The sequence below is a fragment of the Chamaea fasciata genome, unplaced genomic scaffold, assembly GCF_029207755.1.
Source record: "Chamaea fasciata isolate MVZ Bird 193981 ecotype frontalis unplaced genomic scaffold, bChaFas1.0.hap1 SCAF_3, whole genome shotgun sequence".
In the NCBI taxonomy this organism is placed as follows: domain Eukaryota; kingdom Metazoa; phylum Chordata; class Aves; order Passeriformes; family Sylviidae; genus Chamaea; species Chamaea fasciata.
In genome coordinates this window covers 26,277,509-26,299,980 of record NW_027094088.1, presented here as the reverse complement: position 1 = coordinate 26,299,980, position 22,472 = coordinate 26,277,509, and the positions used below count along the sequence as shown (strand labels likewise).

Sequence of the window (22,472 nt, the reverse complement as noted above, 5' to 3'; positions counted from 1 at the left end):
CCCTGGTTGTGCCGGGGCGGGGCGGCGGCGGGGGAATCCCGGGCGAGCCGGCCGGGCGCGGCTGAGTCAGTGCGGGCAGGAGGAGGAGGAGGAGGCGGAGGCGGAGCCGTGGCGCCTTAGACTCTGCGCCGGCCGCCGCTCGGTGGCTTTCCGGCCATGAGCCCCCCGGCAGCGGGGCCGGGAACGGGACCCGGGCCGGGGCGGGCGGACGGCGGGCGCTGAGCCATGTCGCGGGCGGCGGGCGGCGAGTGCCGCAAGGAAGCGGCGGGCTGGGAGGGCGAGGAGGGGCAGTGCGACTCGGGCATCGAGTCGCTGCGCTCGCTGCCGGGCGGCAGGGAGACCCCCGCCGCGGCCGAGGGCCCCCCTGCCGCCCCCGAGGCCCTCGAGGAGACCCTCGCCGAGGCCGCGGCCGAGGAGCGGCTGGATTCCAGCTACGGCTCCGGCGCCCTGCCCGAGGCGCTGCCGGGGGCTCCGGGGGGCCGCCCCGAGGAGCCGCCGCCCCGGCCCGAGGGGATCGGCCGGCAGCAGCTGGAGGCCCTCACCTACCTGTCGGAGGACGGAGACACGTGAGTGACCCCCGGGGAGCTGCGAGCGACTGTCCCCCCGAGCCCCGGGCTGCTCCCCTTGCAGCCGGCCGGCGGCGGGGCGCCGGTGCCTAGAGATAAGCCAGGCTGTGTTTGCCGTGGTCCCCAGCCCTCTCCTGAGGAGCGTCCGTTCAGCCGTGTTGTTAAAGAGTCCTCGGGCCCCTGTCCTGAGAGCCTTCCGCCTTGCCTTGGTGCACGTGGATGCTTGGCATCCAGGTTTGGCTGGATGACCCCCCTCACCCGCCTGAGAGGTACCTGAGCCAGGTCCAGCGGAGTGAGCAGGAAGAGATGCACCCCAGGCTACATGGCACAGAATGGAGCCACCATAGGAAGCCAGCTTCCGCTTGCCATGGGGCTGCTAGCAGCTGGAAGAAAGGGGGGAGCAAATCAAGCCCCCCCTACTGTCTCTTCGCCAGAGAATGCAGCGTTTCCTCCACTTTCCTCCACAGTGGGAAAGGCTTGGCTGCGTGAGATGGTACATAAGTAAGTCCTGAAACAAGATTGGCCATGCAGGGCAAGACCTTGCCATGGCTGTGTTAGACGCTGGTCAACCGAGCAACCCAAGAACTGTTTGTTCTCAGGTGGGAATAGCTTTGCTTTGCCAACTTGCCTGCAGAGCCGTGGCTTTTGGCAGAGTTGTGACGCACACCCCAATGTGGGGCTGCCCTCCTGAGCTTCTGTGGTGGAGACAAGTGTTTGTCGTAATATGGGGGGCTTCCCACAACCCTAATGCCTTCTCAAGGGCAGAGGCATCACGCCAGAGTTATTTGGTTTGGCTTCTGGTAATTACCTTCAGCTAATCACAGCATTTTTTTCCTGTTGTACATTCCCTCGATGGAAGGTTTTCATTATGAGTGTACACACAGAGCATGAGCGAAGCGTTCTCACAGCTGAGGGCAAAGCTTTGCCCCAAAACCAGGCTAGAGTTTAATACTGAGTAGTGGTGCAAGAGGAAGAGAAACTTAGAGGCACTGACATGATCAAGCAAATGCCTTCAGTAGCAAGAGCAGCAAGAAAGCTCTGTCCTTGCCTGGCAGAGCACATCTGGATTGAAGATGAGTTGGGAGAACAGCCTGAGTGTTTACTTCCCTGTCAGGAAGGAGTCTGTGCATCTGCTAATTAGTTCATTAATGCTGACTGGGATCTGTTCTGAGGATTGGCTGGAAGTCTCATGGCAAGAAAAGTTAGGCTAAACCCAGCCTCCCACACTCCCCAGACAGGCTTTCTAGTCCTGTCCTATCTACAGGCTGATTCTATGGCTCCTCAGAATGGAGGAGCTTTGCCAGTTTTCCCAGCTGTAACGCTAGAGCCAAGGTGCCCATGGAGAGAGCCAAGCGTCTTCTAGTCAGAGCTGTGGAAGTAAAGCTTCCCCCAGGTTTGTCTGCCATGATGTGCCCAGGGCTCCTCGCTTACTGTTTTATTAGTGAGCCCCATAGGTGCAGCTGCTTGGAGATGCTTTTAGTGCTTCTTGAGGCTGTCTTGTTTGGTGGTTGAAGCGCTTTGCTTGTCAGACTTGCTTGGAGAGACCTAACGCAAACATCTTATTAACTAGGAAAACATTAATCAGTGGTGCCTTGGTTACTGTAGGCAGGAGAGGCTCTCAGAGAGCTCCCCAAACGGTTGCTTTTGCTCTTCTGTTTTCTCTCACTCACAGTGCGTTTCAGAACAGGAAATCTGTAAAGAACGAGGGAGGGGGCGATAGGTCTGCTGGTCGTACAGCTCTGGGCTCACCATGTCCATGCAGGAGACAGGCTTTCCTGGGATCTACTCCCACTGCTGGGAAAAAAAAAAAACCCTATTCTTGTGGTTAGAGTGGTGAGGCTGTGGATTTGTGCCTCCGCTATTCTTGTCACTCCTCCTGACCCTGCGGCAGAGGTAGGTGGCATTTATATTTAGAAGTGCTGAACATCCACCACTCAGGTCGATGCAAATAGGGACTGTGAGCACTCAGCGACTCATTGAACTGCCACCGGTAAACAAGTCAGGGCTGATAGTAATGCTAAAGTCCGTGGTGCAATTGCTCATCCAGTGACAGAAGGTCCCCAGAGAGAAGGGGTCAGATGGCCACAGGCTACATCCTTTCATCCGGCCAGACAAACCCATCTTCTTTTCTTCTTTTCATCTCTGTCAGAGGCACATTTCCTTATGTGCCTTTTTTAAACGTCTGCCACAAAACAACTCCAGGCAGAGAATTAAAATCATGCTATCATTATATTTCAGAAGACTTGGGCAACTACACTTTCCTGTAGTTGTAATTTTGAAAATAAAAAAAGTTCACGGGTTTTGGCCAAGTAGTTCCTGTTTCCCTAGATACCCTGGCTGGTACTGAGCTGAGAGGAGCACTGGGTTTATACAAAGGGAGCTGGCAAAAGTCTTGGCTCTGCATCTAACAAAAATCTTCACTGTCCATAGCTCCCTCAGGCTTACCCACCTGTGCCATCTCAAGGTGTGCCTGTGTTTGTCAGCCTGGCACTTGTGGGGTAAGAACAGGAGGTGGAGGCAGAGGTGAAGAACACATGCTTGGGCGGTTGGAGCATCAGCAGGATCCTCCTTGGATACCTCCCTGCCTGCCTCCGCAGGACAGGAGCGTCAGAGCAGGCAGGATGAAGCAATGGGGCTAAAACTGTCTCTCCCTCTGCCCAAAGTTAGAAGGAGTCTCACTTTGGCAGGAAGGAAATTGGCTAACAGGAAGGATGGGAATATGATGACCAGTGAAATGCGTGGGTGCTGTCTTCCAAGAATTATTTGTCTAAATGTCATTCTCTCCATGGGACCCTCGCACCACTGGCAGCACCTCTGCCTCAGGGAAGTCAGAGCCATCTCCTCCCTTGCTCTCTTCCTCTGCCTCAGGGAAGTCAGAGCCACAATAATCAGGTACATTAGACCCCAAGAGAGTGTGGCTCAGCTGTGAGGGCAGGAGAAGTCAAGCATGAGGAGTGGGGTGCAAGCAGAAGGTGGTGGGTGGACTTTGGGCAGTGATCTATTCTGCTTATCCTGTGGGCAGGTAGAGAACAAACCCTGTGTGCTCAAGCTCAAATGGTCTCCTCCAAGCATCCATCTTTTCCTTGTGGCTCAAAACTCCAAATATCTGTCTCTTCCATATAAACAAGCTCCTTTTCTGCTGACTTGGGTCCTGATGGGACTGCCCTGTGTGGAAGTGAAGGGCTTTCCAGCTGTAGGACTGTCTGCCTCTGAGCAGACTGCAGGCAGGTTTACTGTTGTGCCCCAGTCTCCAGACCACCTCAGCCTTCGTGACAATTCACTGAGGAAATCCCATCCTTCCCAGTCTCACCTGGCAGATGCATAATTCCAACATTCTGGGAAAAGGATGGGTGTGGGACCAGCTCCTTCCAGGTGAAATAGGGTGTGAAGGGATCACCTGATTTTGTTCCAGCACAGGAGAAAACCTCCCCGTTTCCTTGGGCTGATGTCAGCCCCTGCCAGCTCTGGAGAGGCACAGTTGATTCATCAGTGTGTGAAGTTAAACAGAGTTTCCTCTCTCTAGGACTATATAGTCTATCTTAAACTTAAAAACATGTTTTCCTTTCTGCCCATGCTGGTCCTTGGGCCACACACCATTTTGTGCCAGTGCACCTGATGCTGTGGCGATGGAAAGGCTCCAGGCTGCACCTCTGCAGGAGTGACTGTCTTCTGCATGGGGCTCTGTATGCAAAGCAGCGCAGCACCTCTGCGGGGATGAAGGTTGAGGGACCCCAGCACAATCACAGAAGGAAGATCTAGGCCTCCTTCAGATGGAAAATGGGACTGTGGGGTTTTGGTTGGGTGTGTGTTTCAGGGAGGGAGGGGAGCAGAGGAAGCCTGACTTCCTCCTTGCACCAGAGACAAGTGGTGCCCCATCTGCTGATAAGAAATCACGTGCCAGTGACTTGTGGGCTGAAATGCCTTAACAAGGGCTTGGGGACAGTTAGTCGAGTAAAATCAGGGCCCATGGGAGCTGACATTCTGAACTCTTCACATGATGGTAGTGAAGGGGCCTCCCTTGCCTGCATGGGTTGTCACTGAGCATGAAGGCTCATCTTGAAGGGGCTAAGAGCCACTTATAACCATTCATTGGCATGTGCCAATCATAGCCCTCTCTAGTCACATACTCCTGGGCTGGAGAACTTCCCTAAGCAGGGGAATAGAGGTTGTCCACATTCAGGCTGTCTGCTCCAGTGTGGCTGCTTTCTCACTGCTTGCCCTGCTGTACGAGGGTGTTGCTGAACCCCTGTGCCCTGTGTACCTGGAGGAGTGCTCAGTGTGACAGCAAAGATAAAAGAAAGGGAAAGAAGGAAAAAGAAGCAGAGGATTGGAGAGGCTCAGTTTTAGGAGAAGGATTAAAGAAGTCTGATGCAGAGAGCACACCTTGTTGCTGGGCAGGTTGGGAGCCCCCTGCTTTTCTGGGCTGTTGCCAGCTGCCCAGCAGTGGGATGGCCATAGGTAATGGGAGTTGGGGATGCTCTTGGTTTTATCGGTGGGTCTTCAGAAACCTTGCTTGATTGCCAGGATTCAAGTCCATCCCAGGTTATTCCCTAACGTGCTGCCAATTGTGGAGCATTAGAGAAAGTGAGTCCTAATATGGGTCTGCCAGGAGGGGGATTTTCCTGTGTCTAGCTCCCTGTCCCTGAACTCTCAGCTCTTCCTCTGTGTGTGCTCAGGAGTTTGGTAAACAGGAGAGCTTGGTGTCCCTCTAAGCGAGGTCAGTAGGCTCTGCACAAGTTGCTTTGGAATGCCCCAGAAGCTGCTGGCTGCTGCAGGGGTCACACACATACAGTCTTGGTGTAAAGTGGGTAAGTCCTGGCAGCCTTCTGAGATTGTGCAGGCAAGAGGTTTTTTTTCTTGTTTGGATGACTTCAGCCTGGCTTGGAGGAAGTTTCTTCAAACTTTCCGCCTGCCTAGGTTTGTCTCGGAGTTGGGGACAAACACAGGGAACTTCAGCACAGAGGAAGGGAAAAAATGGCTGGAAATTTCCGTGTCCTGGGATGCAGAAGCCTGACTGTAACAGATCAGCCAAGGTGTGGAGGGCTTCAGGTCCATGCACTTTGCAGGCAGGCTCGACTGCTGCTGGGAAAGGGTTGAGCTTAGCTAATTTAACACAAAAATTTTTATTTTTTATTGGCTTGGGTTTGGGTTTTTTCAGTATAATGTGAAAAAATGAGGAGTCAGACGTGACTGTGTATGAAGAAGTTGTGGGATCCGAGCTGTGAGAGTGGTTACTGCATGCCTCTCAATGAGCTGCGTGGGATGCTCTCTGTGTCACAGAGCTGGGAAGCCCCTCTGACTGGGGCAGATCCAGAGCTGAAGGGGGGCTCTGAGGTATCTTAGACCCACGGCTCATGCCTCATTAAAAGAAAATCCTGAGACAGTGAGGATACCTGTGGGGCTGTAAATGATTGCTGGGGTGTGTTGTGCAGGCTCTGGCAAAGTCCAGGCACTTTACTCTTGTAAGAGTATCTTCTGACCTCAAGATATCTCTTTGTGTACAGAAACTATAGAATATATTTGCCTCCGAAGGAGTCAGGTGTGAGTTTATCTCGTTTGAAATGGACTGTCCACAGTCAATGGACTTTTTGAGATGTTTGCTGCTCTTATTGAAATTGTTCATCATGCTTTGACGGTGACTGGCCCCTGCTTGGGTGGGCTGACCTGTTTTCTGGCTTGGCCCATCTGTGCATAGATAGCAGTATGGGACAGGCCCGTTGTTTTGCAGGGAACAGCCCACATGCTTCTGATGTTTAGTGCTTCTGCAATCGCAGACCCACCATCTGCTCAGAAATGGAGCAAAATTCTCACATGTGTGGGTGCAGAATCTAGAGGCTGGGAGGTCAGGGTACCCTCTCATCCCCACCTCACTGAAAAATGAGGTACCCACAGCCATGCTGCAATGCCTTCCTGCCAGTCAGCCTCCAGCTCCCCTCATCCTCAAGCACCCAAACCAGACCTTCTGCAGAGCACCCCAGGAAAGGTGAAACTGTCTCCTCTGCTCCTGTCAGTTCCCACCCCTCACTCTGGCCTCAGCAGCAGCAGGCTGGGAAGCAGCTGCTGCCCAAGCTGGAAATCAGGAATGCTGAATCCAGCGTGGCTGAAAGGGCTTTGCATCCTGCTAGCTACAACCTCCCTCCACTCCCATCCCAACCCCCAACCCCCCCACTCAAATTCAAGCTGTGCCCTTCCCAAGGAAGGGGCAACAAAACCTGCAGAGCAGGAACACAGAACATGGGATAACGCAGCTGAGATTCACTGCTCCCTTGGAGCTGCCAGAGGGCAGCTGGAATAGCTTTATGGAGCAGGGCAGCATTGCACTGCTGTGTGGGGAGGAAGGAAGGGAGCCAGGCTGGGCTGGTTCAGGGCTGCAGGGCAGGATCGAGCTGTGCTTGCTTGGCCCTCTGGCAGAGGTTCATAGTGGTGGCTGAGGAAGCGGTTAGCAGTGCAGGTTACAGGGCTGGAACACGAGAGCAGAGTAAGCGTGGAATTCCCCTGCTGTTTTCCTCCTCTTTTGCTCTCTTTTCTGTTGCTGCTGGGGCCATTTCCTCCCCTGAACAAGTTTCTCTTGTGTGAATTGTTTGCGTGATTTCCTACTGCTCCACTCAGCCAAAACAACGAGCTGAGAATGAACTGTTCCTGCTGCAGACAGGGACCTTATCTAGGGAGGGAGAAAAGCTTGTCAAAGCAAATTCAATTGAATGCTGGATCCCCTGATTAAGGGGCTTTTCGGGTGAGATGGTGAAGAGAGAGGCTGCTTTGTGGACGAGGTGTCTTGCTCTACAGATGAGGGGATCTGCATGGTCAGCTCCTTTTCTAGACAGATGGAAAAGGATAGCCAGAGAACTGGTGGGACTTCAGTTCTGCCTGTGTGTCAGAGCTGGGTGTCACCCCCTTACCCTGTTCTCCTGCCTCCACTCCTCATGTGTGGAAACTTTTCCTACAGGACACTTGAGGTCACTCAGAAGTTGGAGATGAACAGCACTGTGGAAATGGATGCTCTCCTATGCCTAAACTAGGACCACTTTGGGCATGGCATGTTCATTCCCAGGGATAGCCCCAATCTCTCTGCTCCAGGCTTGTTATCTCTCTGATAATTGGTAGATCACTTTGTGCCAGGGATGTCCTGTACCTTTGTGATTCACAGTGTTGAATCACCTTATGCCAGGACAGAGCTGGGGAGCAAGTGGAAAAGCTGAGGATGAACCCAGCAGTCTGTACTCCTGCTGTGTTTCCCTTGCTCGCAGCTTCTCCATCCCTTGCCCTTTTCAAAACTCCCTGTTGTCCTTTCTGACAGTTCCTGCTGGACACCCACCCCTGTGGCTGCAGCCAGGAGCACTGCAGGCAAGAGCATGGGGAGGGAAGGAGCAGGCAAGTAGGGGAAAGCAGAGGAGAGATGTGCAGGTGACCCGGGATGGGCAAGGATCCCATGGCAGGGTGGAGGGCTTGCTCTGGAAAGGGCAACTGCTGTGGCTGGGGAAGGAGAAGTTCTGGCAGTGAGCATGTGTCTCTCCATTGCCATTGCCATGGCTCTGGCACACGATGTGCCGGCATGCAGCCGCCCATCCGCAGCTGGACCACGCGACTGCTGTGACACAGAGAGACGTGTGCTTGTAGCCTCGGTGGAAAAAAGTGGAGACTGGCACCTCAGGTCTCCTGGGTATAAGAGGTTTCCTGAGTTGGGAGACAATCCCAGTTCCTGGTTGGCAGCACTGCCGGTGGCACAGAATGCCTCAGTGCACATGTGCTCCCGGTGGGCTCCTCCCAGCCCGCTGCCCTTGTGATGATCCCCCCAAGTAGCTCAGGTTCTTGCAGCCATTTCAGGAAGTTGAGGGCTGGTAATGAGGAAAGGCGAGAACGAATGCAGAAATGAAAGCCCAGGAGGAGGCTGCACCCTGGAGGAGAAGGAAGGGGGAGGGGGGAAAGCAATCCTTCAAAGCAGGCACATCCCAGCTGCAAGGTGAAAGCTTGAGCTCTGGCCAGGGGGATGGTCACCCCCGTTGCCTCTGCAGCATGGATGCCCAGACTAGCTCAGTGTCAGCCCAGCCCCGAGCGGCTCCACTGCCTCCTTAAGCTGCAAAGTCAGCCAAGCCGGGAAAAGTGAGGTGCTGGCAGTGGCAGAGGGCTGCTCGGGGGTTTCCGTCTCCCCTGGGTGACTGCCCCACTCGTCCCCACATGATAGTGCAGTGCGGTGTGGGCAGTGACAGAGGGGCCCGGGGGATTCCTGGGGCACGAGGGCTGTCTGCCCTGGGACACAGCCCGGAGCACTGCTCTCTCCCCTGGGAGCCCAGCGTGGCTCCGGAAAGTGAAAGCACCAGCGGTTTAATGTTCAAGCTGAATTGCCGTGGAAAGTCCCTTATTTGAGCAGTCTTAACTCTGCTGTACCTGAAAAAGGCAGATCCTGCAGCCTCTTCCTGCACGTGGTGCCTGGGGGCAGGTTTGGAGAAACAGGGGCTGTCCCTGTGAGTGTGCAAAGGACACCTCAGCAGAGGTGCTACTGTGGGGACTGGGGGCCTGATGCAAAACCCAGCAGGGAATCTCCCTGCTCAGATCATACCTAGGCTATAGGGTTAGCAAAAGCCTGATGAGGGGAGGGCTATTCTCACATCTGGTTGCCTTGTTCCTGGGCTGGGCCCTTTGGCTGTGCCTCTGCCCCGTGGTCCACTGAGGGTGGCCAGACCCTGTCCATGGGGCTGCATGACTCCTGCTTGCAGCCCCCATCCCCTGCCCTGGGAGTGCTGGCAGTGAGGGGGTACCCCATGGCTGTGCAGAGGCAATCAAATGTGGGTGCCCTCCCCTTCCAGTGGGGAATTCCCTGCTGTAACATAACCTGGGGCTTCCCCAGGGACAAAGCCTCTCCCTTCGGGCACAGCCTCTCCACTGGCAGCAGGATGGAGAGGAACTGGCCTTGTTTTGCCTTCAAAATCAGGTTTCAACTGAAGATGCCTGGAGTCCCAGATGCTGGCTTGATCTTCAGGTGGCACTTGGGAGGAGGCCAGTAAAGTACATCCTTGGGAACTGGCCTCTGAGCTTCTCAGCACATTCATGTCCCAGTGCAGCTGGCAAAAAGGCAGCCCCTGCCCTACTTCTTGTCTGCAGTGCTTTAGGACCAGATGTTGTTCTCCTGCCTGTGGAGGGATGCTCTATGTCCCCCACATTGTAGGTGGCATCCCAAAGCTGGGCTGTCTGGAGAGTGGGATGTCTTGCCAGGGCTAACACAGCTCTCACCCTCATCTTCGGCCCTGTCGGTCTCACCCAGCAGCATGGGTGGCAGAGCCCAGCCTTCAGTTTGGAGCTGGTTCCTTCCAGAGACAGAGGCCACCCAGAGCCTCTAGTGCAGTGGTGAGAGCTCAGGAGGCTGAGCTCGTGGCTGCCTTGCTGTGCAGAGTGGGAGCTGCTGCCTGTTCCTCACTGCTCACCACGTGGCCAGGCTTGGCCTGAGGGGGCTGCCCTGTGGTGGGAGGATGGGCCCTTCAATGCAGGGGGCCTGGGAGGCAGGAGGTTGGTGGGGGGGGGGGGGGGGGACGACTGGAAATTCCCTCGAAGCTCTGCCTCTGTTGTGCTCTCACTTCTCTTCTGACTGTGCAGAGGCTGTCTGGAAATTAAACCTGTCCTTGGGCTGGGGGACTCTGGGGTTCCTGGCCACCCCATGGCTGTGGGGACCACAGTCCTGAGGACCAGAGCTCCCTGGTTGCCCCCCAGCTGTGACAGCTGCATCTCTGGTGTCCCTCTGTGCTGATGGGCTGCGTGCCAGCCCTGCCATGGCAGTGCTAAAAGGGAAGGATGTGGGGGAGAGAAGAGGAAATCGGTGTGGGCCGGCAGATCTGCTGGCATAGGGACTCTGCCATGCAGGTGATCTTGGACCAGCCCTGGGCTCCTGCTCAGCTTTGACTGCTGGCCTTCGTGGAGGGGAAAGCAGAAGTACAGTGTGCAGCTGGCAGTAGGGAACTGGAATTCCCCAGGCAGCTGCCAGAGCCCAGACCTCTCTCCACAGCTACCAAGCCCAGCTCTTGGACTCTGGGAAAGACATCCCAGGCTCTTTGGACTTAAACCAATTGGAGGCCTGGCTTTGGGCAGTTTCAGATCGAAACCTTATTACGCATGCTGTGAGTTCTGAGGGAGGATTCTGTGTTGCTTTGCAGGGACAGGAAGGTCTGTTCCCCACAGGGATCACAGTAAAGGGCTGCCCTGTGGAGCCTCAGACCATGTTCCTGCCTTGGCCTTCTGCTGAGCCTTCCCAGGGGGAGGGCAAGATGGAGGACCTCCAAGCTGGAGGGAAGGAGACTGGAAGAGGCAGGGAGATTGTTCCTTTGTGCAGCAGGGAAGGATCTCTGCTCCTGAGCGTGGCACTTGGGACTTATTTTTCTTTTTTTTCTCTCCTGTCACCATTAACCCCCTGTAGGTTGGTTCATCTGGCCATTATCCACTGTGTCCCAGCTGTAGCACTCTGCTGCATCGCTCAGCTACCCAGGGAGGTGCTGGAGATCCAAAATGATCTTTTCCAGGTATGCTGTTGTGATAGGCAGAAGATGGAAGAGAAATGCCACAGGCTGTTCCCTGCATAGCTGCTCAATCCATCTGCCCTTTTCCCAGGACCCCACACACCTGCTTCCCCTAGAGTGTGGTGAAGGTCCTGTGTGTGCAGCCCCTTTGCAGTGGAGGGAGGGGAAGAAGGGAGGTGGAGAGACCCTGAGGGAGAAGTGTGACAGCTCCCAGAACTGTGGGGTGAAGGGTTTCTTTGCAAGGCCCCAGGACACTGCAGACAGCCATGGAAGAGGCATGGCTTGAGTGTGGCAGGGTAGATAACTTGGGAGTATGAGATCTGTCTCCATGGGCGACGCATGGCTGAGCTGAGGTGCAGGGGAACGGCAAGCCCTGTGACCCCACCAGTGTCAGCCACATGTAACATCACAACAGGGATGGTGGTGTTCTGCATGGCAGCCTAGCTCCTGGAGACTGGTAGGGCTCATCACACCTGGTGTCCTGTGGGGCATCCTTCCCTTTCCTCACTTCTCTCCAGACCCCGCTCCACCTCGCTGTGTACCTGGAGCAGCCCAGCGTGATCCAGGCACTGATCCACAAGGGAGTGAACCGTGGGCTGCAGGACCGCAATGGAAACACCCCACTGCACCTGGCCTGTGAGCAGCAGCACCTGCAGTGTGCCCAGCAGCTGCTGGAGGGCCCAGCCACACCAGATGGCACCACTCAGCCCCATGGGCACCACCAGGACCTGCAACTCCAGAACTGGCAAGGTGAGACCTGGGGGCAACACAGTGGCAGAGCTGGTGGGCAGATTAGGGCAGAGACTGTGAGATGTGTATGCAGGGATCCAGGAGCGCAGCAGAATGGGAATGTGGCTGGGACTGCTGTGCCCCAGGGTGGTCTGGGCTGACTGTGTCTCTCTCTTCTGCCTCCCCATCACAGGCTTGGCCTGTCTGCACATCAGTACCTTGAAAGGGAACATCCCAATGATGTCTCTGCTGCTGGAGAGCGGTGCCAACATTGATGTTCGGGTAAGACTGGGCACAGTGTGATGTTTTGTAAAGGCGGGGATGGTGGGTCTCTCCTTTGGGCACACCCTTCAGCCCTGGGGCAGGAACCGCTGTGAGGCTTGGGAGCGCTGAATTTTGAGGGAGCAGAGAGTGAAGGTCCTTGAGAGTTTGTTGGGTGCTGTGACAGCAAATCAGGGTGGGGACTTCCCTCTGCACCCAGTCAAAGGGGTGTGGGTGGGTGCTGCAGGGCCCAGCTGAGGGGACCCCCCACCCACACCTTTGTGATCTGTGGGTTGCAGGAGGGCACGAGCGGGAAGACCCCACTGCACCTGGCTGTGGAGTGCCACAACCGTAGGGCTGTGCAGTTCCTGCTGCGCAACGGGGCGTACGTGGATGCCCAGATGTACAATGGGTGCACGCCGCTCCACCTGGCCGTGGGCCGCAAGGATGCTGCCATCGCTGCCATCCTCTCCCACTCTGGGGCTGACACCCTGCTGAGGAACATGGAGAACGAGACAGCTCAGGACCTGGCTGATGGCAACGACGATGTGAGTCGCTGTGGGGGGAAGCCTGTGGCTCTGCAAGTGTCAGGGGGTGCAGGAGTTGGATGATTAGAGGGACCCTCCTAGGAAGAGTTTCTAGCTGTTCCTATCCTCCCCTATATGTTGAAGTCATTGGCTCTGTGGGGTGTGGGATAACAGCCTTTGCCTTGAGCCTTAGGAGAAGCCCAGATAGGATTTCTTGGCACTTCCCCGCAGGCATGGGAAGGTGCAGGACTCGGTGGGGGGAAGATTTGGGCCCCTGCCCCAGCTTGGTGAAGACACAAGCCCGGATGCTTACATGTCCATACCCTTGATCTTTGCAGCTCCTTGCCTTGCTGCCTTTCGATGACCTGAAGATCTCAGGGAAGCCTGTTGTGTGCTCTGAATGAGTGGATGGACTCCTTTGGCCTGCCGGGCTGCTTCCTTCCTCTGTGCTGCTGCCCTGCTGCCCACTAGGATCTTGCCTGCCTGCAGTTCAGTGGGAGCAGAGACACCTTGGGAGACTTATCCCAGTGCCCCTCCCCACTTTTGAAGTTTGTTTGCCTCGGGCTGCCTTCCCAGATGAAGAAGGTGGCATTATGAGCACTACACAGGGGACGCTTTTTCTTTTAGAATCTGTGCACTGCAGCAAGACTGAATTTTCCCTCCCTGACATGGGTCTGACTTATGGGGATCTCCAGCATACACAGGGAAGGAACAGGAGAGGATTCATTTTCACTCTGTAGGCCAGACAGAGCATTGTCTGGCACCCCCTTAGAATAAGTGTGGGGTGAGGAGAGTCAACACTCACTCTAATAAATGTTTGTTGTTGCTGTGGGCACCAGAGGTTTCATGTGATCTAACCCACCCCACAGCACCAGGAGGCTGTGCATCACTGCGGGGGCTTGGGGACGTGAAGGCTGCAGGGGTTTCCCCGGTCTGCCTGCTCCCCCGGGTCCTTCATACCGCAGAAGGTGAGTGGGAGCACAGGGCCTTCCCCTTGCAGAGCCTTTCTGCTGCTCAGGGCCGAGGCTGGGGGATCCCAGCGAGGTGGTCTATTCCCATGCTGACTTGCCGAGCATCTGGCTGCCAGGCTGGAGAAAGAGCACAGGATACGCTGAAGACCAGGTTGTGGATTCCTGCTTCTGCCATTGTGCTTGACACCTTGCTGCTTTACTGTGCTGTGGTTTCCTCTCTCACAGAGGACAGGAAGATCCTGCCCCTCTCCTGGCTTGGAAGTGGGTTAAAAAACTTCCCTGGGTTTTAGATTCTCCCAGGCGAAAAGTGGAAGAGGTGGCAGCATTTTCTTCCCATCCCTTCTGTTGTTCAGCTCACCACCCTTCCCTGCCACTTAATTCTCCAGCCAAAGGAGCACATGCAATGCATTAGGAAATCAGCCAAAGGTGCTGTGGGAATGGAGGCACAGAGCTGACTTACCCCATCTCAGCCAGGAAAATTCCCACTTGTTGCCTGGGAGCAGCTGCTATTGTTTGGGACAAATACTGGATGGTGCAATTGACCAGGATGCTCTGGAGTGAGCTCTTTTCTTCCTCTCTTCTTGGAAGGGAATGTTGCCAGGAAAGCAGCATAAGGACCCCCCAGGCCTCTGGACCTTGCCTGGTTTCCTCAGCAGTCCTGGGCTCGATTGCTCTGTTTCTTTTCAATCTTTGCCTCTCACCTTCTGGCAGGGCCTCAGCCCTACTGCAAACCCACGGGGCTGTTTCAAGGACGCCTTTCACAAGGGACATGAGGCACTTCCAGACTGCCCAAAGAAGCAAGGACAGATGCTGCAAGGCAGTGTGGGATGGTGCAGCCAGGGCTGTAGCTGGGAGCAAAGGGAAAAGGCAGAAACAAGTGATCCGCACTTTTTTTGTTTTGTTATTTTAAAATAAAACTATTTGTTTTAAAAAGATGTCTTGTAAAACATTATTGCGTGGCCGCGTGCTGGCTCCAGCTGGCCCTGCAGCCATGCCTGGGGCTGGGATAGGGGATTTGGGGTGGAGTTAGTGCCATACTGACCTGCAGCCCCAAGGCGGCACCTGCCCCAGGGACCAGCGGTGGCTGTGCCCAGTGCAGGGCTGGCAGCTCGGAGGGGGCTGCCCTGAGACGGGGCAGGGATGGGGGAATGCCAGGGGTCATCTTTGAGGGCTTTTATCTTGAATCAAGAATAGCGTGGCCATCAGAACTAGGGAAGTCATTGTCCCTCTGCACTTGTGAGCCCTCCCATCGTGTCCTGTGCGCAGTTCTGGGCCCCTCACTTCAAGAGGGTACTGGAGCATGTCGAAAGAAGGGCAATAGAGCTGGTGAAGGCTTTGGAGCAAAAGCCCTATGATGAGCTGCTGAGAGAGCTGGGGGTATTCAGCCTGGAGGAAAGGAGGTTCAAGGAGACTGTCACTCTCTACACCTCCCTGAAAGGCGGGTGTAGCCATGTGGGGATCGGCCTTTTTTCCCAGGCAACCAGCAACATGGTAAGAGGACATAGCTTCACGCTGTGCCAGGGGAGATTTAGGTTGGATGGTAGGAGGAAATTATCTGCAGGAGGAGTGATTAGACATTGGAATAGACAGGCCAAGGAAGGTGGTGGAGTCACCTTCCCCGGAGGTGTTTGAGGAAAGGTTAGTTGTGCACTCAGTGCCATGGTCTAGTTGAGATGGTGAGGTGTTCGGTCACAGGTCGGGTCGACGATCTCGGGTCTCTTCCAACCTGATGGATCCCGTGATCGCGGCCCCGCCCCGCCCGCCGCGGTCCCTCCGGAGCGGCAGGGGCGCTGTAGGGCGCGGAGCGCGCCCGCCGGGCGGGGGTTCCGCCGCCGCCGCCAGCGGAGCCGAGGGGAGCCGGCCGAGATCGGGCCGGGGCCGGGGCCGGTCCGCAGGTGGGTAACGAGGCCAGGGCGGGCGCGGAGGGCGGGCCGGGCCGTGGGCGGCAGCTGCCCTACTCGGCGGGGGCGGGCGAAGGCTGCTGCCGCGCTGCCGGCCTGCTCGCTGCGAACGTGGCCGCCGGGCAGGGAGGCGGCGCCGGGGCCACGATCGCCCCGCGCCCGGCCGGGCGCTGCCTCTCCCGCGGGGCCGCCGCAGCCTCGGGCAGAGAAGGCCCGGAGCGGCAGGCGTAGGGCTCTTCCCCTCCCGGGAGCCCCGCGGCGGAGGCTGCCCCACGGCCGGCGGGGAGCGGCAGACCGGTGCCTCTGCTCGTAGCCCCTGGGCAGAGGCGGCGGCCCTGGGGGGACAATGGCAGACACCCCCTGCCACCCGGCTGCGTGCAGGGACGGGAACAGGGACAGGGAGCGGACACGAAATTCCGAGATGTTAGTACGGAGTTGTCAGCTCCAAGCTTCCATTTGACCTTTGCCCTTCCAGGCGCTGGAGACGCGCTCAAGAGTATCAGGGCTGTAGGCAGGGATCTTTTTCAGCCCCGGGACCCAAATGGTGCACCGCAGGCAGAGGGCTGGCTGCCAGGCCGGCTCTGAAGCGGTGCGTTTGAGAGCTGCCCTTGCACTGCCCAGGGGAGCAGCGGCCGGCCGTTGTCTCGGCTCCTGGGCTGCTTCGCAGACTAAGGCTCCTTTCATGCCTCTGCATGTTGCCTGCTCAGCCCCCCCGCTTTCTACCTGTAACACTGGCGTCCCTGTTTCTTCCCAGCCTCGGCAGAGAGGGCAGGGCCTGCTGCACTGAGTCAGCTCTCGGGGCCTGGGAATTGCTAGCTCAGGCATAGAGAGCCATTGTCCCTCCATAGCCTCCTCTTCACGGTCGCTGTGGGAGAGCGGAGCTCATTCTCCTCCCCTGGCAGCGCCGCGGGAGCTGGCTGGGTAACAGCAGGCGCAGTCGTGCTGAACGGAGCTCGCGAACCCTATCAAGTGGCAAATGTGGCAACAGACCCTGTCGTTCATATCTGACTTCTGCAAAAGTGAACGGCGTTTCGGCACCCCACCAGCAGCCAGGTTTACTTAATACGGACAAACCCAGGAGTACATGGGCAGCTTCAGTCCCAGGTGTGAGCACCGAACCCTGTTTTTACATCCCACAGCACCTGTACAGCCTGTGATGATGCCCCTGCGGCAGGAGAGATGGAGTGGAGATGGCAGACCGTCTTTTCTAGAGGAGCAGTGAGACAGAGAAGTAGGAAGCAGGCAAAGAAATCCACCCCTAGGCATTTACTCCTCTCCCTGGGCTGGGAATTTCTATGTCCTTTAAGTCACAGAAGGGAGATTTCTGGGTGAAACACAGCCTCAGCTTTGGTTAGATTATTGAACTCCAAAGGCCTGGCCACAGTAGCTGAGGACGAGAAAAGTCCCTGAGGTCTTTTCCAAGGGGACAAGTGGTTGGTGGGAGTGCTTGCTCATGAAATGGCAGGGGACTTTCTTGCCTTTAAAGCCCTTAAGTTTCTAGATCCCTGAGTTTCCTCTGGGGGCTACTAGAGGTCACATCTATACAATATTGGGGCCAGGTAAACCCCTAAATAGGGCCTAAATTCTTCTGACTCTATTGTTTCTGGGGGAGGAGGAATTAACATCTCTATCCCTTTCAGTCATAGGAGCTTTTCAGGTGTGTGTTTATGTAGCCTGCCCACAGCACTCTGACCTGGCCCCCAAAGCAACTGGGAGGCTTTTCCCACTGACAAAACTGGGGCAGGGATGTAGTATGGACCAGGGAAACCTTCTACCCTGATGCAGAAAGCTGCAGCTTGCTTTGTGGGGGAAGGATGCAGGCGAGGCGGCCTTGAGTGTAGGGAGTGCTTGCCTGGTGGCTCATTCTGTTGAGTACCTGGTGTCCCTGAATATTGCAGGTTTGCCTCTGTGGCAGAGAGGACAGTGAAGGGAAGAACTCCTTCAAGGACTATTAAGGCTGTTTTAAACTGTCTAGACCACTTCCTACAGCTATAGCTGAAGAATATCAGCTATACCTCATTGCATGGTCCTGGTAAAATCCCAGCCAGACAGCTGATATTAAAGTTCCTTTCCAGCCTTGCTTGCTGGCTGTTTTTTGCTAAGCGGGTGAACCCTGGTAATTTCCTCTGAGCTGTGAGGAGTGCCTTGGCACACTTCCAGGGCTGCATGGGGAGGTGGGAAAGGCTGGCAGCCCCAAACCCTGCCTCTCCTCCACTCACCTGGTATAGCTGGAGGGGAAAGCTCTAAACTGTTTGCTTGCAGAGGAAGGTTGCTCATTGCCACAGGCTTGAAACATAAACTTCTAGGTAGGAGTCAATTTTTCCATTCAGTGACCTTTTCCTTTTCCACCCAAAAGCTGTGCTAAATTTTAAATTGTTAGGTGTGAAGTGCTCCTTGCATTTGGAGTGTAGTCAAAAGCAGATGGTTACAGCAGTGTTCTCTCTAATCCTGGGAACCCAAGGTTCTAAGCCTACATGTTCCAGAGCAACCACCTTTAACAGAAGCAAACATATATGTCTGGCCTGTGCTTTTCAGCTCCAGGGGACTTTTCCTACTCTGTGTGCTGCCAGCATCACTGCTGTCACTGCAGTGGGGTCTGGGTGGCCGCATTACAGGTGAAGAGGATCAGGCTGGATGGGTGGGTATCACAGGCATGTGGAGTGGAGCTGCCCATGTACCAGTGGCCCACCACCTGCCTCTTTCTCTCTTCACAGATTTCGCCTTCCCCTGGTGCTGGCTTCCCTCCCTACGATGGCTACAGGTGAAGAGATTGTCCCTGCCCTGCAGGACTCATGGGGGGACTTCTGGCTCTTCCGTTTCTTTGTTAATGCTGCTGGCTATGCGAGTATTGTGGTGCCGGGCTTCCTCCTCATCCAGTACTTCAAGAGAAGGAACTACTTGGAGACAGGTAGGAGCAGGAGCTTCCCTTCCACTTCCTGCATCCCTTGGAGCTCTCTGCCCTGCCTCCGTCTACCCCACTCAGGTTGTTTCCCCAACCTGCATTGTCAGGTTTGAGCCACTCACAGAGCTGTGTCCCAGTGCTGTCCAGCTGCTATTATGAAACAAATTTCTCTGTGCCAGCAGATTTGGAGGCTAGTGAGGAGGGAGGCTTCACCTCTCAAGCTGGTGCAGCATGTGGTGCCCAGGCTTTGGTTAAACATGTCTCCATCTTCTCTTACCCTGTTTAGGCCGAGGCATTTGCTTCCCTATCATCAAGTCATGTGTGTTTGGCTCTGAGGTGAAGTCTGCACATCAGGACGATGGCTCCCTGCCACTCCGAGCAGAGCCCACAGAGTCCTCCACAGCCCGACAGGTCTTCAAGCTGCTCTTCTGTGCTGCTGGCCTACAGGTAGGGGTGCTGTGCATGTGTGGCTGTCCCATTCTGGAAGGAGGAAGTGGCCAGTGGGTTAGTGACTGTCAGTTCCTTGAAGACTTAGGATGCAGTGCTGTCCTTGATCAAGGCAGGGTTGGAGGCTGGGACAGGATAGTCCATCTCCAAGGGCTGTGGAGGTCCATTTAGCTTTTGTCATTTGGGTTTGAGCATTCTGTCTCTCTGATCGCAGTCCTCTAGAGCCTCTGAAAATTCTGCGATTCAGCAGATTGTTAAGGCTGCTGTTGTTCTGGCCGTAACGTCAGATCAGCAGATAGTTTGAGCCCTCTTTTCTCCCAGGCTCTCGTGTGGGTCACCGTCTGGGGCTGATGCATTCTGCCTTGATGGATTGAATTTGAGTACTGGAGAGAAAATACTTAATTCAGCTACAGATAAACAGGAATTTAAAATCTTAGATTCCCCAAGTCTCAGCTACAGCCTGAGCATCATTATGAAGGGCAACTTTTTTGGTCTGTGAGGACAAAAAATAGCAATGTGGGCACTGAGATAGAAAAACCCAGGTGTCCTGCAGCCAGGAAACAGCTCACACTCTGGCCCACTCCCCCAGCCCAGTCAGACTGCTGTGGGCTACTGAATTCTTCCATCTCTCTGTGTCTTAATTTCTTGGAAGATGTGTGATGAAAGGAAGTCTCTGTTACTTCTGTGAGGGGCTTGGTGTTGTTGCACCAAAAGTTGTGGAGATGACAACCAGGACAGTGATCATCCCCCATGGACAATTTTGTCTGCTGGTTTTGAAACTGGAATTGATTTGGATGTAAAAACCAGGCCTAGGGAGCTGGAAGTGAAAACCAATGCAGAGGCCACTGGGAAAATTGCCAGGAGCTGCCGCAGGGAGCTGGCACCAAAACCGCAGTTGTGTATCAGTAATGTTCCCTGATTCGGTCAGTCTGGTTCCACAGGCTCAAAGTAGTTCAAAGCGTAACTGTTCGCTCCCACCAGGATGTTTGCACTGAGGGCTTTTCCCCCCCTGCACATTGAGCAGATGTGGTTTGGAACAGGATGTTTCTGGTTGTAACCAGGACATGGGACAGTGGGTTCCCTCAGACAGGTTGGAGTGGGGGGTGGTCCTGTCTCGGGTAAGCATTGCCATGCAGAGGATGAGGCAACACTGGGAAAAGCAAAGATCTCCTGAGGTCTGTTCTTCCTGTTGTTGCTGGCAACTGCTGTTGTGGGTCCTGACTCTCCCTGTGCTCCTGCTGCTTTGCAGGCTTCCTACCTCACATGGGGTGTCCTCCAGGAGCGTGTGATGACGAGAACATATGGTGCCACTGAAACAGACCCTGGTGAGAAGTTCAAGGACTCCCAATTCCTCGTGTTCATGAACCGCATCCTGGCCTTCACAGTGGCTGGTCTGTACTGCGCCCTGACCAAGCAGCCACGCCACGGGGCTCCTATGTACAAATACTCCTTTGCCTCCCTCTCCAACATCCTCAGCAGCTGGTGTCAGTATGAGGCACTCAAATACATCAGCTTCCCCACCCAAGTGCTGGCCAAGGCCTCCAAAGTGATCCCAGTGATGATGATGGGCAAACTGGTGTCGCGTAAGAGTTATGAGTACTGGGAGTACCTGACTGCTGCCCTCATCTCCGTGGGGGTCAGCATGTTCCTGCTCTCCAGCGCTCCTAACAGGACGGTGTCCACTGTCACCACTTTCTCTGGCATAGTGCTCCTGGCTGGCTACATAATCTTCGACAGCTTCACCTCCAACTGGCAGGACGCTCTCTTCACCTACAAGATGTCTCCCGTGCAGATGATGTTTGGCGTCAATGTCTTCTCCTGCCTTTTCACCGTGGGCTCGCTCTTGGAGCAAGGTGCCTTGCTGGAGTCGCTGCGCTTCATGGCGCGGCACTCTGAGTTCACCGCCCACGCCGTGCTGCTCTCCGTGTGCTCTGCCTGCGGCCAGCTCTTCATCTTCTACACCATCAACCAGTTTGGGGCAGCTGTCTTCACCATCATCATGACACTCCGGCAGGCCTTTGCCATCCTCCTGTCCTGCCTCATCTATGGGCACACTGTCACTGTTGTGGGTGGGCTGGGCATAGCTGTTGTCTTCATGGCCCTCTTTCTCCGTGTCTACGCCCGCAGCCGCATGAAGAAGCGCAGTAAGAAGCTCCCACCAGGCGAGACCCCTGTACAAAAGGTCTAAGGAAGTTGAGGCCATGGCATTTAAGCCATGCCCGCTGTCCTGCCTCTGCTCGAGGGTATTTGCTTGATTTCTCAGAACCCACAGGAGAAGAGTGGGGTATGGATAGGCAGGACCAGTGACTCAGTTTTCCACCTGCTTTTCCTGGGAAAGGGGCTGGAACAAGCCCAGAAAATGCACTGGGCTGATGTAGCTCCAAACCTTTCCATTTGCCTTAAAAGGTCAAAGACTTACAGCCAAGGCACAGGCCTGGGGACACACCAGCATGGGGCTGCTGGTATTCCTGCCCCACCTCTGCCTTGTGGCTTCTCCCCCGAAGTCACTGGTGAACAAGGGAACTCTTCCCTGGCACTGCCTTGCCTCTGGCTAATGCTCCTCCATTTCTGTTAGTACTACAGAGCTTGGCAGGAGAAAACAGCAAGTAAAACACTAGGTTTCTTTTTGAAACGCCTCTGAGTGAGGCATCCCAAGCTGAGCCCATCAAAGGGTGGGGAGTGCTCTTCCTCCATTCCAGGAGGGGCTCTGGGTAGTCCAGGCACAGCCAAGGGAAGGACTCCCAGCCTGTCCTACTCCAGGCCTGGGATCTGCTCTGGGAGGGCACTGCAGTGAAAGCCAGTACCTCCCAGTTCGGTTTTATCAGTTCTTTGCCCTTGCTCCAAGACACTTTTCTTTGCTCCCCTCAGCCCAGGCTGATTTTTATGCAGCACCTGAGCTGGACAGTTCCAAGGCTTGCCGAATCCTTCGAAGTTGCTTTTTGGCTACACCTGCTGCTGTTACTGGCCAAAGGCTGCGCTGCCCAGGAGCCCCAGCACCACCTCGGGGTCTCTCAGTGCCGTGGTTTCTGGGCTTCGTAGTCGCCATTCAGACAAGCACAAACAACTCCACTTTTTGCTGCTGCCACCTGGAGGCACTGGCCCTGGTTTTGCCAGGGGCTGGCCAGAGTCTGTGCCTGGAGGGTTGGGACATGGGGCAGAGCCCACTTGGGGTGCCTTGTTCCTGCTCCACAGTCAGCAGGGGATGGAGCAGTGAAAGCTGTTCTTCCCCAGAAGCCTGGGTTTTATTGGTCAGTCCTTTTCTCATCAGCACAACCTGACTGACAAACCAGCAGGTTTTGGTACTTTTGAAAGGCAACTTTTTTCTCTTTTTATTTTATTAAATTAAAAAATATGCTGCATATAGTGCCATGGGCTTAAATGTGGGTTGTTTTTTTTTTTTTTTTTGGGTTGGTTGGGTTTTTTTTTTCCATGTATCTGGAAGGAGGGAAGACATTTCCAACTCTTCCTCTGTCCCTCAGTCTCTCTGGCACAGCAAAGTTGCCTTCCAAATAGAGGTGCCTCTCTGTCTTTGCCAAGGCTGGTAGCAACCAGGGTTGCACTCAAAGCTGCAAGGCCTGACAGGAGATCCTTGTACACACAACTGGGGAGGACAACCAGGTTTGGAATGTTGGTGGGCAGGTGAAGGAGCCATTAGCCTGAGTCTAG

The 22,472-nt window shown here is 55.3% G+C and overlaps 2 protein-coding genes across 3 annotated transcripts; both read left to right on the top strand.

Moving 5' to 3' along the window:
* The first annotated feature begins 134 nt into the window (after positions 1-134).
* NFKBIE (NFKB inhibitor epsilon) lies at positions 135-14,489 on the top strand. The gene is made up of 6 exons (XM_066178414.1): positions 135-566; positions 10,969-11,071; positions 11,587-11,818; positions 11,991-12,079; positions 12,358-12,606; positions 12,924-14,489. Exons 1-6 carry the CDS (start codon positions 226-228, stop codon positions 12,987-12,989), a joined length of 1,080 nt encoding a protein of 359 aa, XP_066034511.1. The 5' UTR covers positions 135-225; the 3' UTR covers positions 12,990-14,489.
* Positions 14,490-15,375: 886 nt separating this feature from the next.
* On the top strand, positions 15,376-22,185 carry SLC35B2 (solute carrier family 35 member B2). 2 transcript variants are annotated; one of them, XM_066180401.1, is made up of 4 exons: positions 15,376-15,451; positions 18,172-18,365; positions 18,646-18,806; positions 20,056-22,185. In XM_066180401.1, exons 2-4 carry the CDS (start codon positions 18,209-18,211, stop codon positions 20,992-20,994), a joined length of 1,257 nt encoding a protein of 418 aa, XP_066036498.1. In that variant the 5' UTR covers positions 15,376-15,451; positions 18,172-18,208; the 3' UTR covers positions 20,995-22,185. The 2 variants fall into 2 exon arrangements, with proteins under 2 accessions (XP_066036498.1, XP_066036497.1); XM_066180400.1 differs by lacking the exons at positions 15,376-15,451; positions 18,646-18,806 and having other exon boundaries at positions 18,214-18,365.
* The last annotated feature ends 287 nt before the right edge of the window (positions 22,186-22,472 follow it).